Source organism: Carcharodon carcharias, chromosome 2 (genome assembly GCF_017639515.1).
Source record: "Carcharodon carcharias isolate sCarCar2 chromosome 2, sCarCar2.pri, whole genome shotgun sequence".
Lineage (NCBI taxonomy): Eukaryota > Metazoa > Chordata > Chondrichthyes > Lamniformes > Lamnidae > Carcharodon > Carcharodon carcharias.
This window is the reverse complement of record NC_054468.1, coordinates 140,835,440-140,854,923: the sequence shown is the minus strand read 5'-3', so window position 1 is coordinate 140,854,923 and position 19,484 is coordinate 140,835,440. Positions and strand designations below refer to the sequence as shown.

General features: G+C 45.7%; 1 protein-coding gene across 1 annotated transcript in view; it reads right to left on the bottom strand.

The window, feature by feature from the left end:
* LOC121288275 (plasminogen-like) overlaps nucleotides 1-19,484 on the bottom strand; it is a 216,023-nt gene that overhangs the window by 183,947 nt on the left and 12,592 nt on the right. Inside the window, exons 4-6 of the mRNA XM_041206794.1 lie at nucleotides 13,630-13,765; nucleotides 11,415-11,521; nucleotides 2,826-2,940 (exon numbers count right to left, since the gene is read on the bottom strand). Of these exons, the coding sequence (XP_041062728.1) occupies nucleotides 2,826-2,940; nucleotides 11,415-11,521; nucleotides 13,630-13,765 (358 nt within the window). The remainder of the gene's footprint in view (nucleotides 1-2,825; nucleotides 2,941-11,414; nucleotides 11,522-13,629; nucleotides 13,766-19,484) is intronic.

The window sequence follows — 19,484 nt, the reverse complement described above, 5'->3', positions numbered from 1 at the left end:
GGCCACAAAGGATTATAAAAATGAGTGCTTAGGCTTGAGTTTGCACACAAAGTCAAAAACAAAATTATTATTTGGACCTTAACTATCATGCATTGTGTCTGTACAGTAATGGGTTGGATTAGGGTGGCCGGGATTTTCTGCTCTGGACCTAATACCCATGGTGGGGGTGGGAAGGGGGAGTATTTCCCTCTGCGGAGCCCAGCGGGAAATCATGCCGAATTACACGATGCTGGTCTCATTAATTGTGCAGCCAGAGATTTCATGACCTTGTTAATGGCGGGGCAGGCTGGAAGTCACACGTTCTGCCGTCCTATCTGGATGCTATATTTAAAAGGTGCCCAGACAGCTGCAGCTTTATCCAACTCTGAACTGCAGTCCAGAAAATACCAAGCACCACTGGCACCAAGATTCAGTGACACATCCTGGATGCAGTGGAGGACAGCAGGGACGTCCTCTACCCCGGGGATGGAAGGAGGCAGCCCATCCAACTCACTAACCCACATGGGAGGCAGTTGCCAGGGTGGTGAGTCCGAACAGTACCAACCAGAGGACAGCCTGCAGTGCAGGAAAAGAATACCAGAATAAGTGAACCCTCTACTGCTCAAACTCACCTACAGAGTGGGAACTGGGACAAGGGCCTCAGTGACCAGGCCACCATCTGAGCTGCCCATGCATAGAGCGTTTCTCAACATGATGTGTTGATGCTTCATAGCCATACTGCAGTCCATGTAGTCTGCAGGTAGAGAGGCTACTGCGGGTCATTGACCCTGCCACACAGACAGCTCATATTGTGGAAGCGGTGGGTGTTGGGCATAGAGGACACCAGCAAGCACAGCTGATGCCTCCACGTCCTTTATCCTTTTATCTAAATATATGTTCTCTTGCTCTTTTAGAAGGTTTGATGTCTTTTCATTGCATTTCCTAGTCATTAGGCCTGTGCGCACCCGCTATCTTCAGATGGACAACCCAGGTTGCATCTATGTCCGCTGGAAGAATGCATGCGCAGGGATGCATTGATCTTTGCCATGGCATCACCAGCCATCTGCAAGAAGCCTCTCACACATGCTGCTCCTTTGCCATTCACACCCTCCTTGATTCCCAAGTCTTTGCTTCAGCAGAACTACATGCTGGGCTTCCCATTCAGTTGTCCAGTTGAGCTGACCCACCCAATGACCCAACTCCCACCCAGTATCTCAACATCTCCACCACAAGGCACCAGATAGTTGTGAGCGGCCATGGTGCAGGTGACTTTTGAGGTGCAGTCCAATGCCTTCCACCCTGCCCCTGTTACCCACACCCTTTTCACCATAACCATTGACTTTCCGGTGTTACCTATGGCCTCCCCACAGTCACCCTAGAAACCCCTCCATCACCCTTCGGATAGTGCAGGTTAACATTATCATCCCCTTTCTTCCTGAGGAGCCCACCCAAGTAACTGTTGAGATGCCCCCGCATCCTGTCGACCCCTAGAGTCAGCGTCTAATCCTGTCTGCCCTCCAGCAACCCTTAGCGCCCCTTCACCCACTATCGCAGGAGCCTCACTTTCCCACCCTACAGGATCCTGTTGCCCCTTTTAACACTTACCAACCCTTCATATCACCAATTCCTTCAGTTTGCGACCCCCCTCCCCCAGACTCAGCAGTGCACAGCATAGACCCCACCCTCTGAGCCTCTTCATCCCAACCCCCCCCACCCCCCCGACTTCACCTCTCCCATCTCCGCCCACCACCACCACCCCCCCCCCCCACCCACTGCCCATTCACACCTGCACACTGCACAACCTAACCCCGATGCCCATCCCTCCATCATGGCCCTTCCCACACTCCCATTCCATAAACCAGCTCACCCATCCCGGACCCCCACTGCTTATCATTCTTTCCCCCAATTACAACACCCAACGTTCCCCGCCCCACCTCTTCTTCCCTCTCATCTCATCTTCTTGCCCCCACAACAGGAACACCACCGCCACCTCATACGAGCTCTTGCTGCCGCTCACCTGTTAGTAGGGTCGACCGGTGCGAGTGCCACTGGCGAGTCCACCCGAGCGACGGCCTTGCCTAATTGAGGCGCCGCGTGGTGCTCAGGAAACCACCAGCTTCCGCGTTCACCATATTTTCCAGCGTCCGAAGGCTCTTGGCTTCCATCCAGATGAGTCTCAACAAGTGTCAGTCTGGACATGTTCCAGACCAGCGCCATTTCACACCGTGGGGGTGGGGAATTCCAGTCGGGGGTTAAGTTGAATCCCATCAAGAGGATGGAGAGGGGCTTCCCAATGGCCCGTGATAGGTCTGCGCACGCGCTTTTATCCCGCCACGACGGTTGGGACCGCAAGTTCCCGCCATTGGGAAACCGATTTTCATATCCCCCACCAAGATTGTCTGCTCCCACAAGTGGCAGGGTAAGATTCCGCCATGTGTGTCTTGATTTGTCATAATTAATACAATAATAATGTTAGGGGTGTCACTACATCTTTATCAAGAAACAATCTGCTGTTGAATGGAGGCAAGTTCTACGTCCTAACAAAGTGTTTTCATTTGACTATCTTAAGTTTTTTTAACATAATCTATTGACTGTGGCTTGTTAGTATATTGACCTGATTTAAATACTTTTGTGGCAGTTTACACATTGTGAAAATGTAAATTAAGTATTCTTAATACTTAAGTATTCTTAAATATTATTAAATAATCTACAGGACAAGCTCCTAATACACATAGCAGAAAAATCTGGCAATTTGATTCAAGCTATATTTATCATTCATTTTTGTTGTTTTTACTTTTATCCTGCAAGAAGTTAGATATTTTTAACAAAGAATATTAAAGACTAACTTTGGCTTGTGTGGGGTGTTGCTGGCCCATCTTTGACAGGTTCTTCCAGAAGCTGTTTTTGTTGCTGTTCCTCTGTAGCTGACACCATTGCCTGACTTGCATTGGAGAAGGAAAGCTATGCAAGCAGAAAATAAAGGTATTGGTGAATCTTGTAGCTGTTAAGTAATGTTATACATTGGAAATAAAGCAGCAACAATGACCTGGAACAATAGGGGCCTTCTATATTTTCCACTAACCTTTGTTTCCTCTCCTTTCAGTGTTACCACCTCCATTCACGGAGCTGCATAGCTCATGTCCGAGATCTGACTAAAAGGACCTCGTCCAAGTGTTAATCTAGGTTTTGCTTCAATTGCTGGATTCCCCTAAATGCAGGACATAATCAGTTGCACTCATGTGGCCATTAAGGCACTCAGCATCCACCCAATCACATTCATTAAAGGAAAAGTATTCTACTCCCTCAATGTTCAACTGGTCTGCAACCCCAGGAGCTTCCTTGATGTTTGCACTTGCCTTCCTGGAACCTCCCATGACTCCTTCATCCTCAGCCGGTCCAGGGTGTTTCAGATCTTCACACCAACCCCCAAAGTGTTTGGATGGATAAAAGAGAACAAGGGATAGCCCTTGAGGACTTGACTACTCACCCCTCTGTGTAAGTACAGAGGCAATATAGCTAATTCTATTTATTCATTAGGAGAACCATTGAGCAGGCTATTGAGATTCTGAAGGTACGATTCTGATACATGCACCAGTTGGGCAACATCCTCCAATACCCTTCTGCAAGAGTCACAGTCATTCTGGTGATCTACTGCCCTCTCCATAACATGGCCCTCCAGAAAAGTGTGGGCCTTGAGAGCGGTGAGGTCCTAAAAGGGGACAGCTTTGTCAGGGGAGGAGGAGGTTGAGGTAAGAGAGGAGGTGGTGGGGGGACATGACGCTGAACAGATGGTGCACCTGATGCACGACGAGGTGGTTTTCTCCTGCTACTCTCCAGGAAGAGGATCTCCATCCTCTCTTTCGTAACCTGAACCATTAGCTCTTTGATGAAGTAAGATGCAGCCCTGCCATGGGTGCAGGCTGCCTGCTCCTCTGTGACATCTCACTTCCCTCTGGTAATGTGGAAAGCTTTGGCAAAAAAAACTGCAGATCTCTCCTTTAGGACAGCCAGCAGCCTCAATCTAAATGCATCCCACCTGACCCACTCTGTTCCCACCCCCACTGGCTCTAATTGGACAGGAAGCCTGTCTCCATACCAATTAAGGGCTTCCACATGTGAAAATCTTAACCTGAATCGGTTTCCTATTGCAGGCAGGTTTCTGACTCAAAAACAGACCTGGCTCCTGCCTCCCACCTCTGGTGAAAATTCAGCCCAACATATCATTCCTGGGGTAGAGCAGTGCCATGACTGACACCATGGAATGAAGAGAAATTTAAGTAAGACCTTAAACTGGTGAGTGGGTATCTGCAAGACAGGCAGGAAACAAATGTCTTTCATGATACCTCACTCTAGGTGTCTCCATTCTAACCCTTCCTAACCTTCATCATTCTCTGCCTCTTCAAAACACAAAAATAATGAGATTCCTGTTTGGAAGACCAAGTCCCCAGTCTCTACTTTCTGTTGACTTTATTATTGCAGAAGAAATGTTGACATAGCACCATAGCACCAAAAAGCTAAAATCCATATAGAAGCACAATAAGGTAAACGTTCAGTTCCTGCAGACAAAATTAACTCAATATATTGAGACGGTAACAGTTTTATTTAGGGTCAGGCTTGGGGAATTGGAGTTGGAATGTTAACCAGTGCTGACCTGATCCCATTTAAACATGACAGGGCAATGGCATATTTTTTCTAGTTGCTAACTCAGATTTTTTTTTTAAGCGATGGATGTAAATGGATAAAGCTGTTCTCTGACAGCTTTATTACACTGTTAAAGTTTCCAGGCCAATATCAACATTTCAATGATTATATGTGTAAAATCAAGAAAACCTTACAGACATTTGAACTAGTCTTGAGTACTGTATTGAGAATTCTGACAATCACAATTACTGCTGCATAATGAACAGAAGAGAGAATCCAACCATGAGTCTTGGTGTCCTGTTCCATGAAAATAAAGCGTTTCAAATGCTTGGTGCTGACTAAACAATTTGTTAATTTTTATATTTCTGTTTCATCTTTGTTTAACCTCTCATCTTTCTAGCACTGCATGCAAATAGTCAACTTGCGGTCAAACAATAATTTTCCCCTGGTTAAAACTTTATAATCAATTGTACATTTGTGAATAATGGGAGGGGATTGGGGAGAAAGGAGGAAGGAATAGATGGGGGATGAGGAGTGCTCTCTGTATGGACTGTTTAATTTCTTTATAGGTTATTATTCCTGCACGGAGCCTCACAGAGAAATCCTCTGGATGATAACTCACAAAAAATGCTAAGATGTGTAACGGGGCTAAGAACTCTCACTATATTTTTATGAAATATATATACATATCTCATCAAGGCTAACTTCTCAAATTAAAAAAAAAACTGACCAAAGACTTTAAAATGACTGTAGCCATGTCTGAGTGTGCCTTTCAAACAAAATGAATTTTCTGGTAGTATCAGAGAAATGGACACCTTGTCATCTCTGGGGAGACACTAACGAGTCTGAGGGCTGCAGAGACCAAATTCAAAGGGAATTATACAAAGGCCATCTACATTTCATAAGCCAGGCCTGTCCACCGGAGCGGAGTAGTCTGCTAGTACAAAAGGACTCTACAACCTCCTCTCAAATTTTTAATGGTTGGAACATTAACAATCTCACGAACCCAGGCAAAAAAAAATACATCCTTTGTCAAAGCCAATGTGGGAGTCATGTGACATGATCCCCGAGCTGGGGGAACCAGTTATACTGTCTTGCTATACTGCAAATCAGTCTGCCATCTTCCATCTACCAAACAGCAGCACAAAAAAAAAAGCTGTGTCCAAGGTTGAATGCCTGGCCCCATCTACACCATTTCTACTGGAACTTCAGTACTATCATCTACAAGACTAATTCATCCCTGCATGCCCGTCTCATTGTGGAAGTCATCTCAACTGGAAAAGTGAATTATCCAACATCAGTCTTCAACCTGCCAGCCTCTGTGAAGGAGTACACCATTGGACTTTGATTTTGGACTCAAGTAAACAATAATTCTTTATTCTGTGGTCTTTGCCCTGTAAATTTATTTTTCTTTATTCCCCTCCTTTATTGTATGAGTGAAAAGGAGGCAACGTTGCTACCCTCCTATGTTTGAGTGCGTACAAATAAACTAACACCCTGAGTTTACCATATCTCCAATTTGCTATTAATAGAGATTGGATCGCACCAAAACTAAGGGGTTGGAAAATATGCCACCGGTTATAAAGGGGGAAATCAAAATCAAAAACACTTCTGTTTAAGGATGGGTGGTGAGAGAAATCAGGGCTGGTTTAACTTAACAGAAATTGGGAGCACAAATCCAGAATAACCCATTTGAATATGACCAGAGTCCAAGTTAAGAGACAAGCCAAATCTGATATAAAAGAGCCAATTGGAATCTAAGAGGAAAGCTCTATTGCTGAATAAATTTGATATGACAGTAACTTAACAGCAAATTCCTTTTCCCGAACACCAAAGAAATGGCAATGTTTGGTGCCCAGATGTTTATCCAGCAAGGAGATTTGAATGGTGAAACTTTGGTGGCCCTTAGCACAGAACAAATGAAAGTTGTAGCCATGGAGATACAGTTAAAATTGCTCAATAAAGTGAAGAGAAGTGAACTGATCCAGCTGTTGGTAGAACTTGTGGATCTCACTTTACTGGTAGAGCAGTTAGATGCAGAGCACAACCATGACTCCAAATCTTCTCCCCTGGCCAATTTTGAGCTGGAAAAGCTCAAATTACAGTTAAATTTCAGGAAGGGGGAAACAAAAGGGATAGGGAAAAAGAGAGAGAAAGCAAGGGAACAGGAGAGAGAAGAATTCCAACTCTGAAAATTGGAAATAGAGCTATGAGATCAAAGGGATTGAGGGACCCAACAATTGGAAGTTCTGAGGGAGAATCTCTCTGTAACCAATAGCACCCCCTATCTCCTAACCCAGAATCACTCTCTAAGGCCCTCAAGTATGCTAAATTCATCCCAAATTTGAAGCAAGTAATGTGGAGCCATTTTTTGCCACTTTGAGAAAATAGCAGGACAATTAAAATGGCAGAGATTTGGACACTTTTAATTCAGCTGTTAGGGAGAGCCCAAGAGGTCTGCTCCATGCTGCCTCCTGTGTCCCTGAATTATGAGCAGACCAAGGCTGCCATCCTAAGTGCCTACAAGTTCGTCCCCGAGGCATATCACCAGCAATTCTGGAACGCTCGTGAGAAACCTACACAAACCAACATCGAGTTTGAACGGCTGATGGGTAAGATCCCTAAGGATCCCACACACCTATGAGGTGTTGCGTGAGTTGGTATTGCTGGAGGAATTCAAAAATTGCTTACCCTCCAACCTGTGCATGCACTTAGAGGAACAGAGAATCCTCACAGCCAGGGATACAGTCATCACAGCAGACAACTATGATCTCACCCATAGGCCTGGAAACTCAGGCAGACCCTTTCCAAACCATTCCCATGAGCATGGGAAAGATAAGCAGGGTGATATAGATTGGAAAGGTAGCCCCACCCCCCCGCCCGATCCGGAAACAAAAATACAAAAAAGTGTGTGAGAAGCCCTCCGGCAGCCGAAAAGGAGAATCCCCGGAGACCAGTGTGTTCCCTTTGTAATAAAATAGGCCGTTCCAGGTCTGAATGCTGGAGATTGTGAGGGAAGCCGGTCAGTCTAATGGGCCTCCATTTGAGTAATCCCCTGAAGGATGCCCCAATGGGTGGTGCAGCAGAGCAAGTAGAGACTCTTGCTACAGAAATTTACCCTTTGGTGGGCATGGCACTGTGCGTGTCTGAGCCGGACAAACTCCCAGAGAGCCTCCGGAGTTTTGTTTTTTCAGGAACAGTATCTCCCTAACCATCCCAAAAATGTGAGCAAGTCCATTGTACTGCTCCTGGACACGGGCCATTCAATCCTTAATGTTGGAGGGAAACTTGAACCTACACCCCACCCCCCACCCCCACCCCCACCCCCCCCCCCCCCCCCCCCCCACCCCCAACCAAGTCCTCCCTGAAAACCAAAGCACTGATCAATGGAATGGGAGGAGGATCTGTGTTGCACCTCTCCAGAAAGGTCTACTAAGAGTGTGATCTTGTTTCAGGCCCTGTTATAGTAAGAATTGTCTCTGAACCTGTAGCAGGAATCGGTTTCCTCCTTGGGAATGATTTGGCTGGCAGAAAAGCAAGGTGTTAGCCAGTGAAAGAAAAGCTAATGCCAACCAGCAGAAACCTGGTAGAGCAGAAAGGTGGAGAAGGCCCCAAGGCCCAAAAAAGTGAATTAGCACCCATAAGCCTTGAGTGAGGGCTGCTCAAATGTAGCAAGGCTGAAGCCAGGCCAGTAAAATTAAAAGAGGTCATGAAAGACCACTAGAATCTGAAATAGATGCACAGCATATCCCAGAATTAAATAGCGACAAGTCCCAGAGCAGGGAAAGAGATAGTGAGATGCCCACATAATTGAAGACCCTGAGGGAAGGTAGGATGTTAAACCAGGAAAGGAAAAGGTTAAGTACATGCCTGAAGCATGACTAGCAGAAACCTCCTTTCCAATATTAAATAGGGACAAAGGGAGTTCCCAAACTTCTGATCAGATAGGGAGTGAGATACCTCTCCCAGTCAAAAAGCCACAGGGAGCGTAGTTGGAGCTGCATCCCCACTTGAAGATAATGGTGTTCCAGGGGACATGGAACAAGTCAGGAGAGCACCACTCCAAAGCCAAAGGCCCCAGTTGGGAAGCTATTGATTGGTCTGCTTTCTGGCAAAATTACATGGAGGTCAGGAAAGTTCCCAAATTGGCCTAGAAAGCGAGGGTGGCAGTTGAAAAGCCAGCAGGAGGTACATCAAGAGCTGACCATCCACCAGAGGGCAGTAGTGTCCCAAACGAACCCACCACCCAACTGACCAGCAGAGGAATCTCAACCAGAGTGGTCTCCATATTCACCCACCTTAATGCAGAATCACAAGGCAACCTGATTGGGTTGCCCCCTGCAGTTAAAATACTCCATAACAACCCACCAGGCTACAGCACTGTATCCCCACCTGATACGGATGCAGGAGAGGCCCCCATCTAGAAGGCCTTCTTCCTATCATCCGGTCACAAAAGCTGGCACAAGTTCAGAAGCCCCCTATACCTGCCTGTTGCCATGCCAACCTAAAGCACCCAGCAACAGGTACCGGAACGCATTCATACAGGTTGACTTTCCTAGTGCATTTCTGAAAGAGTGCTGCACCAGCAGAGTTGCTGCCTTCAGATGAGATGCTCTGCCCCATAGCATTACAATGAATCCTTTAAGTTATGGCCACCTTAAAAATTGACATCAGTTGTTCTTTATTTTCATGTGTTCCAAACTATCTTTGAAGATGCTGTTCAGGCTATGATCAACATCCAATCAGCAGCAACACTACGAAGAATCCGCTTCCTATACAACAGCATTCAGCTCTGTTCACCAAACAGTTTTACAGCTCAAATTCCCGTTTCGTTTCAAACCACTCTCCCTTGGAGCAGGGTGTAACTTCAGTAATTAATTGTGCTTCTCATTCCTACTTACCAGCTTTCAGGCAGTCACAGAGCATAAATAGGAGGAAATGTGATGACAGTTGTGCTAGTGTTTTGAAGCTTTCAAAGCCAAATCTTAATATGGATTATGGGATGGAAAACATGAAGGGTTGCATTTATGAAGAAGACAAACTAAAGTTTTCTGATTAAGCTGTGAGTCTGCAGGAGGACTGACTGATGGCTGGATTCACAACCCTGTGCATCACTACAGAGCAGCAGGGGAGGTGATGGCGTAATAGTATTGTTGCTGGACTAGTAATCCAGGGTAATACTCTGGGGACCTGGGTTCGAATCCCATCATTGTGGATGGCAGAAGTCCCATGGGGTCAAACGTGCTGATTACCATATACCACCCTCCCTCGGCTGATAAATCAGTGCTCCTCCATGTTGAACACCACTTGGAGGAAGCACTGAAAGTGGCAAGGATGCAGAATGTACCCTGGATGGCGACTTCAATGTCCATCACCAAGAGTGGCTTGGGAGCACCACTACTGGCCAATTCCTAAATGACATAGCTGCTAGACTGGGCCTGCAACAGGTGGTGAGGAAACCAACAAGAGGGAATAACATACTTGACCTCATCCTCACCAACCTGCCTGCCTCAGATGCATCTGTCCATGACAGTATCGGTAGGAGATACTGAGGAGTGACACCGCACTGTCACAAAGTCCTGCCTCTCCATTGAGGATACCCTCCATTGTGTTGTGTGGCACAACCACTGTGCTAAACGGGATAGGTTTCAAACAGATCTAGCAACTCAAGACTGGGCATCCATGAGGCACTGTGGGCCAGCAGCAGTAGAATTGTACTCGAACATAACCTGTAACCTCATGGCCTGGCATGTCCCCCACTCTACCATTACCAATGAAAAGCACAGGACGGCATGCCAGGAACAATACCAGGCATACCTAAAAATGAGATGTCAACCTGGTGAAGCTATAACACGGGACTACTTGCGTGCCAAACAGCATAAGCAGCAAGCGATGAACAGGGCTAAGCGATCCCACAACCAACGGATCAGATGTAAGCTTTGCAGTCCTGCCACATCCAATGGACAATTAAACAACTCACTGGAGGAGGAGGCTCCACAAATATACCCGGACAAAGAGCCCAGCACATCAATGCAAAAAATAGGGCTGAAGCATTTGCTACAATCTTCAGCCAGAGGTGCAGAGTGGATGATCCATCTCTGCCTCCTCCGGAGGCCCCCAGCATCACAGATGCCATTCATACAGGTTGTATCTTCAAGACGTTTGCAGCAGGATTCTCCCAATGTTCTGGTTAGCATTTATCTCTCAACCACCATCACTAAAACAGATAGTCTTGTCATTATCACATTGTTGGTTGTGGGAGCTTGCTGTGCTCAGATTGGCTTCCATTTCCCAAGTTATTACAGTGACTATACTCAAAATGTTCGCTGTAAAGCACTTTGGGACATCTTGTTGTAATGTGGGGAAACATGGCAGCCAATTTGCACACAGCAAGTGCACTGGGATCTTTTACATCCACCTTAGAGGATAGACAGGGCTTTGTTTTAATGTCTCATCTGTAAGACAGCACCACCAGCACTGCTTCAGTAAAGCACTAGAGTGCCAGCCTATGTTGTGTGCTTAAGATTCTGAAGTGAGACTTGAACCTATGACTTTCTAACTCAGAGTTCAAATCAGAGTTTCATCACTGAACCATAGCTAACATTGAGTTGTGGATGTGTTTCCACCTTGAAGTGATTCAAATTGCTGCAGTGCCCATTTATCGACATGCACAGAACACTACTGTTAAGTCTTTTTTTGAAATTTTTGCATTTCTAACGGATATAACATCCAACAAAATTGTCTGGATCATTGTCCCTATCCTTTAGTGGAAACTAATTTAAACCTTCAATTACCTTGTTTCTCATAAAGAGCGACATTTGTTCTTCTCATCACCAATTGTGTGTGACTATTATCGGCTGTAGTGAAGCACTCGTGATTCTTTTGAGTGAAGAGGAAAGCTCTGAAAAATAAAATGCACAACGAGGATTATTACTAGATCAAGTAAAATAGGAGTAATTTTCACTTTGATCAATATTGTAAAAAGGACAATATTGGATCAGCGCCCATTATACATCTCTCCTGATTTTCAGTTCAAAATGAAGAGAAATGTATAATGGGTGATTGGTCTGATAACGGCCTCAATCAATGCTGCTCCCAAGGATATAGATTAGGCTGAACCAATCTATGCCAACATCATGAACTAGATAAAGTTGCTTTATTAAGTTTCCTTCATTAACACTGTTTTGTAGCCAAAATCAAAAATGCATGTTAAATCATTTCTACACAAAATGAGCACTTGTTAGTTCAGAGTACTGATTTCCACAAGATACGTTCAAAGACTAGATCTTCACAATTGCTTAGCATCTATTTGACAATGCATTTCCACTGTTTTAAAATTAGTGTTAACTGGTTTGAAATGAATAGTTCAGTGGCTCTATTAAAGGACAAGGTAATGTTACACAGTTGTGGTAAGTTTTAGTCAACTTATATTGGCACGTCATTTTATCCTTTGATGTTCAGCTTTCGACCACACCACATTTCCGTGTGCTTTCTGCTGTGCTGTGCTTCTCTAACTTTGGCAGAAAACCCATTTTCATGTGATGCAGTGACAGCAACTGAAAGTTCCATGGAATTTAGGGTAATTTTGTCTTTTGTTCCGTGATAAAAATCTCTGAAAATTGGAACCAAAATAACTAAACTTTCCGTTCAGCTTTTGTTTGAAGACTGCAAACACAATTAACGTATAGGCCAGGATTTCCCGGTAGGTCAGCGGGGGGCGGGGCCCGCTTGCCAACGTGGGATGACGTCAGGCAAAACTCCCGATGTCACCCCGACTCATTTCAATTTTCAGGTCGGCAGGGGCTCAGCAGAATCAGCTGTGCGCCTGCCGACCTGTCAATGGCCAATTGAGGCCATTGACAAAGTAGTTAAAGTAATTAATGGACCTGCCCACCCAACCTTAAGAAAAAGCATGAAACCTCATCCACGGGTGGGATGAGGTGTCATGTAGGTTTTAAAATTTTTAATAAAATTTAATAAAAGCGATGGACAGTGTCACATGAGGGGATATGTCAGGGACATTTATTTCTTCTGTTTTTTAAATTTTATCAGACAGGAGCCGATCTCCCCTGAGTCAGCACTTGGCCTCAGGGAGATGAGTGTACTCTTTCGCGTACATGCGTGAAACAGCGCACTCTCGGCTCAGGGAATCCCCTCTGCCCACACAGGGAGCACATAGCACTTCCTTGCGGACATCACGCTGGGCGGACCTTAATTGGCCCACCCACATAAAATGGCAGCACGCCCCCAATCGGGGGCGCTGATCAGAGGCAGGCCTCCACGCGCCCACTTCTAAACTTGCCCCCCAACCGGGGGGAAATTCTGCCCATAGAAGTTACCGGATGAAAACAGGTGATTGAACAAAAAGCCTGAATAACATTTACCCACCTGTTCCAATGACGAATCTAAGTTCCATGTGTTGTAGAACTTTTAAATCTGAGTTATCATTAGTCAAAAACTGCAAGTGTGGGAAATGCCCAGTGGACTAGTCTGCATTGTCTTAGTTCTGGAAGGGGATTTACAATCTAATCATGAACCTGTCTTCTCCCTTAAAGAGATTATTGTATTTGTGTTGTGTCTTTCATGACATCAGACATACCAAACTGCTTTACAGCCAATGATGTATTTTTTAAGTGTAGGTGCATTGTCATACAACTAGCTCCTGCAAACAGCAATAAATGGCCTGATAATCCATTTTAATGGTGTTCTTCAAGGGAATTTGCCAGGACAATTGGGAAGAACTCTCTTGCTCCGCTTCAGAATTAGTGGCAAGGAATCCTTTATCCACCTGAGAGGGATGATGGGGCCTTAGTTTAATATCTCATCAGAAAGACAACACGTCTGACAGTATAGCACTCCCTAAGTACTGCACTGGAGTTTCTGCCTAGATTTTGTGCTTAGCTCTGGAGTGAACCCAGAACAATCTGAGTCACAGCTAACATCATTGCTCATAGTCTGCTATGTATTTCCAGCATTTTCTACTTTTTATTCAATAAAGTGAAAATTTACCTGCAAAGAAATTGCGTTTCTAAGTTACATTTTGCTGCACATTTTTCAACACTGACTCCTGGGTATCTTGATTCGCGTGCAGAATAAATCCAGGCTCCTTCTGTTTTTACATAACCATCCGGTATATCGCTTCTTACTGTACAAAAAATAGACATTACATTAGTATGCTTTGTTTCTAACAATGTGCTTGACACAAAACCATCAAACCAGTTATTAGTTTCACTTACCGAAACATGGCAGAATCAGAAAAAGGAGCCCTGGGTAAGCAAGCATTTTAGTCCTGGATTAAATCACTTTAGAAGCCCCTGCTTTGCCAATGGGTCTTATTTACTGATTGAGGACTTTGCATTACCAAACAAAGAAGCCTGGGCAGAAAGCGCAACTTTGCATTCGGAGATAGTAAATCATTCTCCAAAGAAAGATGACACACGCTTGCTAACATTACCCGAGGGATTCAGAAAACTTTCAGGATTTTTTAAGAGAAAATGTCAATATTTTAGCATGATTGTTTAGTCATTTTCATTTGACTTTTATTAACCCAACATCACCTGCAGCTTTTTCACACTTTCTAGGAGCAAATACAGACAATTGGTCATAATTTTTTTTTATAGTTCATTCAAGGGATGTGGCCTTCGCTGGCTAGGCGAGCATTTATTGCCCATCCCTAATTGCCCTTGAAAAGGTGATAGTGAGCTGCCTTCTTGAACCATTGCAGTCCCTGTGCTGTAGGTACACCCATGGTGCCGTTAGGGAGGGAGTTCCAGGATTTTGACCCAGCGACAGGCAAACAGATATTGGACTGGACCCAAAGTACCACCTTCCTTTCTCAAAGGAAAGCCACAAAATTGGACTCTATGTGCCACTGGTGCTGGTGCTACAGACATTCTAAAGGCCTATAATGGCATCAGTGTGCTCTTAGCCACTTTCGACAAAGCCCATGTGGCACCCCATTCTGTGAAGTGCACTAGTGCAGGGAGTGCTGCCCATGCATCAGAAGAGGTCCTATCATGACATCACACAGCTGATTTGATGCTAATTTCCCTAACTTGGTCTGCGCATGTTCACTGAATATCAGGGCTAATCACTCACGACTAAACATGAGTTCAGCAGCATCAAGGATCCATTATTTATAATACAAGCCATCAACTTGTAAGCAAAGTACTTTTGACTTATGGATGCTTAGGCATATGTAATGGAAGTATTGTGCATTGTATTTGGAGTTTGTTGGTGAGCTGCTGCATATATTCAGGCGAGGCAGCAGGATTTGTGCAACTCTGCATGAGTTTTGGGGGCTGCAGTTGCAGTGACTCTGGATCTGCAACACGGCAATGTGCTTGACTCTTAGCTTCCCTCTTAAATGTCCTAAAAGCCTCTCAGTTCAAGGGCAATTATGGATGGGCAACACATGCTGATCTTGCCAGTGTCACCCACATCCCATCAAAGAATAAAAAATATTAACACCTTTATCTCACAACACTTCTAACAGAAATGAACTGGTGCATTCTCTTGGTATCTGTTTTACAGGTGCCTTTGCCTGACCCACACAGCAACATAGCTGGTGGAAGGCTGATGACTTTCACTGGGGAGACTGCAGATGGCCTTACAGGATCCAGTGCCAGTTGGGTGACTACAGTCTAAGTTGGCTGAGAGTATACAGCATTGGCACTGGCTGAGTAGCAGTGATGGGAGAATGAATGCTGTCACTCTGAGAGATGTTTAAGTTCCGTGGTGTCACTGCCACGGGACAGCACCTCACCAATCGTAGTAATCTGTTGGAGGACAGATTACTGGACTGTAGTGAGAGTTTGCAATCCCCTTTGAGCACCAAGATCTGCAACCATGCAGTGTGAGCCTTCGCTGAATTGTTGGGTGGTTTCTGCCTGTGCTGCAGTGGGAGCTGAGACATCAGCCACCAGATTCTACATAACAGATGGGTTGCAAGCGCTGCCATGGAGTAGATCACCACTTCCACACTAGAAAGGATGCACTCCAAGCTCTGTGCAATTCCCTGTACCACATTGAAGCCGGTTTCCTCCAGGCTCTTTGAAATTCAAAAACACTCTGCAGCAGACCAGCCAATGCACCAATCATCACAGTGTGTATGTTAATTAATGTCCTTTAAGGAAGGAAATCTGCTGTCCTTACCTGGCTTAGCCTCCATGTGACTCCAGACCCACAGCAATGTGGTTGACTCTTAAATGCCATCTGAAATGGCCTAGCAAGTCACTCGGTTCTATCAAATCCTTACAAAGTCTATCGGGAATGAAACTGGAATGAAGACCACTCAGCGTGGACTTAGGCACTGGAAACGACAACAGCAAACTTAGCCCTGTCAACCCTGCAAAGTCCTCCTTACTAACACCTGGGGGCTTGTGCCAAATTTGGAAGAGCTGTCCCCACAGACTAGCCAAGCAGCAACCTGACATAGTAATACTCACGGAATCATACCTTACAGATAATGTCCCAGACACCATCATGGCCAGCCCTGGGTATGACCTGTCTCCCCAGCACGACAGACTCAGCAGAGGTGGCGGCACAGTGGTATACAGTAGGGAGGGAAATAACCTGGGTGTCCTCAACATCAAGTCCGGACCCCATGAAGTCTCATGGCATCAAGTCAAACATGGGCAAGGAAGCCTCCTCATTACAACATATCGTCCCCCCCTTCAGTTGATAAATCAGTACTCCTCCACGTTGAACACCACGTGGAGGAAGCACTGAGGGTGGCAAGGTTGCAGAATGTACTCTGGGTGGGGGACTTCAATGTCCATCACCAAGAGTGGCTTGGTAGGACCACTAATGACTGAGCTGGCCAAGTCCTAATGGACATAGCTGCTAGACTGGGTCTGTGTTAGGTATTGAGGGAACCAACAAAACGGAAAAACATACATGACCTCGTCCTCACTAACCTGCCACAGATGCATCTGTCCATGACAGTATTAGTAAGAGTGACCACTGCACAGTCCTTGTGGAGACAAAATCCCATCTTCACTTTGAGGATACCCTCCATCGTGTTGTGTGGCACTACCATCGTGCTAAATGGGATAGATTTCAAACAGAGCTAGCAACTCAAGACTGGAAAACTGGGCAGTGTGGGCCATCAGCAGCAGCAGCAGCAGAACTGTACCTGAACACAATGTGTAAATCTCATGGCCCGGTATATACTCCACTCTACCATTACCACTAAGCCTGGGGATGAACCCGGGTTCAATGAAGTGTGCAGGAGGGCATGCCAGAAGCAACACCAGGCATACCTAAAAATGAGGTGTCAACCTGGTGAAGCTACAACTCAGGACTACTTACATGCCAAACAGCATGAGATAGACAAAGCGAAGCGATCCCACAACCAATGGATCAGAACCAAGCTCTGCAGTCCTGCCACTTCCTGTCATGAATGGTGGGAGATAATTCAACAACTCACTGGAGGAGGAGACTGCACAAATATCCCAATTCTCAATGATGGGAGAGCCCAGCACGTCAGTGCAAAAAATAAGGCTGAAGTATATACAATAATCTTCAGCCAGAAGTGCTGAGTGGATGATCCATCTCACCTCATCTGGAGGTCCCCAACATCACAGATGCCAGTCTTTAGCCAATTCAATTCATTCCACGTGATACCAAGAAACAGCTGAAGGTACTGGACACTGAAAAGGTTATAGGCTCTGACAACATTCCGGCAATAGTACTGAAAACTTGTGCTCCAGAACTTGCCACGCCCCCTAGCCAAACTGTTCCAGCACAACAGCTACAACACTGGCATCTACCTGGCTATGTGGAAAATTGCCCAGGTATATCCTGCACACAAATAGCAGGACAAATCCAACCCAGCCAATTACTGCCCCATCAGTCTACTCTCCATCATCAGTAAAGTAATGGAGGAGTCATCAACAGTGCTATCAAGTGGCACTTGCTTAGCAATAACCTGCTCACAGACATCCAGTTTGGGTTCCACCAGGGCCACTCAGCTCCTGACCTCATTACAGCCTTGGTTCAAACATGGACAAAAGAGCTGAACTCCCGAGCTGAGGTGAGAGTGATTGTCCTTGACATCAAGGCAGCATTTGATGGAATGTGGCATCAAGGAGTCCTAGCAAAACTGGAATCAATGGGAAAACTCTCCACTGGTTGGAGTCATACCTGGCACAAAGGAAGATGGCTGTGGTTGTTGGAGGTCAGTCATCTCAGCTCCAGGACATCACTGCAGGAGTTCCTCAGGGTAGTGTCCTCAGCCAAATCATCTTCAGCTGCTTCATTGATGACCTTCCTTCCATCATAAAGTCAGAAGTCTTCACCAATGGTTGCACAATGTTCAGCACCATTCATGACTCCTCAGATACTAAAGCAGTCCATTTCCAAATATAGCAAGACTTTGACAATATCCAGGCTTGGGTTGATAAGAGGCAAGTAACAGTCAAACCACACAAGTGCCAGGCAATGACCATCTCCAACAATAGAGAATCTAACCATCGCACTTGACATTCAAAGGCATTACCATCACTAAATCCCCCACTATCAACAACCTGAGGGTTACCTTTGATTAGAAACTAAACTGGACTAGCCATACAAATACTGTGGCTTCAAGGGCAGGTCAGATGTAGGAATCCTGCGGTGAGTAACTCACCTCATGACTCCCCAAAGCCTGACCACCGTCTCCAAGGCACTAATCAGAAATGCAATGGAATCCTCTCCACTTGCCTGGATAAATGCAACTCTAACAACACTCAAGAAGCTTGACACCACCCAGGAGAAAGCAGCCCGCTTGATTGTCACCCCATCCACAAACATTCAGCCCATCCACCCACTGACGCACAGTGGCAGCAGTGTATACCATCTACAAAATGCACTGAAGCAACTCACCAAGCCTCCTTACACAGCACCTTCCAAACCCATGACCGCTACCACCTATAAGGACAAGGGCAGCAGACATATGGGAACACCAACACCTGGAAGTTCCCCTCCAAGTCACACACCATTCTGACTTGGAAACATATAGCCTTTCCTTCACTGTCGCTAGATCAAAATCCTGGAACTCCCTCCCTAACAGCACTGTGGGTGTACCTACACCACATGGACTGCAGCAATTCAAGGCAGCAGCTCACCACCACCTTCTCAAGGGCAATTGGAATGGGTAATAAATGCTGGCCTAGCAGCGATGCCCACATCCCATGAATGAATTTTTAAAAATTAGTGCTCTCCAATATACCCCATTGAATTCCTCATCTGATTCCCCTGATGCAGAACCTGCCTGCGATCTCACCCTCCAAAGAGTCAGATGAACTGTCCTTCTCCCCTAACCTGGGTACGGACTATTCGTGTCTGCTGACCACACCACATACAGACCATGAATCTGTACTAGCCTCTAAAATGCATGGTGCCAATATCTAGGCTGACGGCTGCAAGTGTCAAATCAAGTGATGCCACTTCTTATTCAGAGATTTGGTGCACCTTTCTCTTCTTCTTGACGCAGCAGTTCTCCTGTGTCTAAAAGTATAAAATTTGAAAGCGAGCATTGGGGCGGAAGGCAGGGAGGGTACTGTGCCATCTTGTCCTGCTCGAGAGAGGGCAGAATGTAAGTGATTGTCTTGAATAGTGTTTGGCTGATATGCCTGCCAATGCTAAATAGCTGCATGCATGTGGAGACAGTAAGAAGTGGATGACAGGCTAGGATCATTGGGAGGTGAGAGTGAGATGGAGTATCTGAATGTTAGGCGTGAACCCTAAATGCTAAGAGGCTGTGACTCAGTTGATGGCACTCTTGCTACTCAGCCTGAAGGTTGTGGGTTCAATTGTCACTCCGATACTTGAGCACAAGTGCAATACTGAGGGAATGCTGCACTGTTGGAGGTGCTATCTTT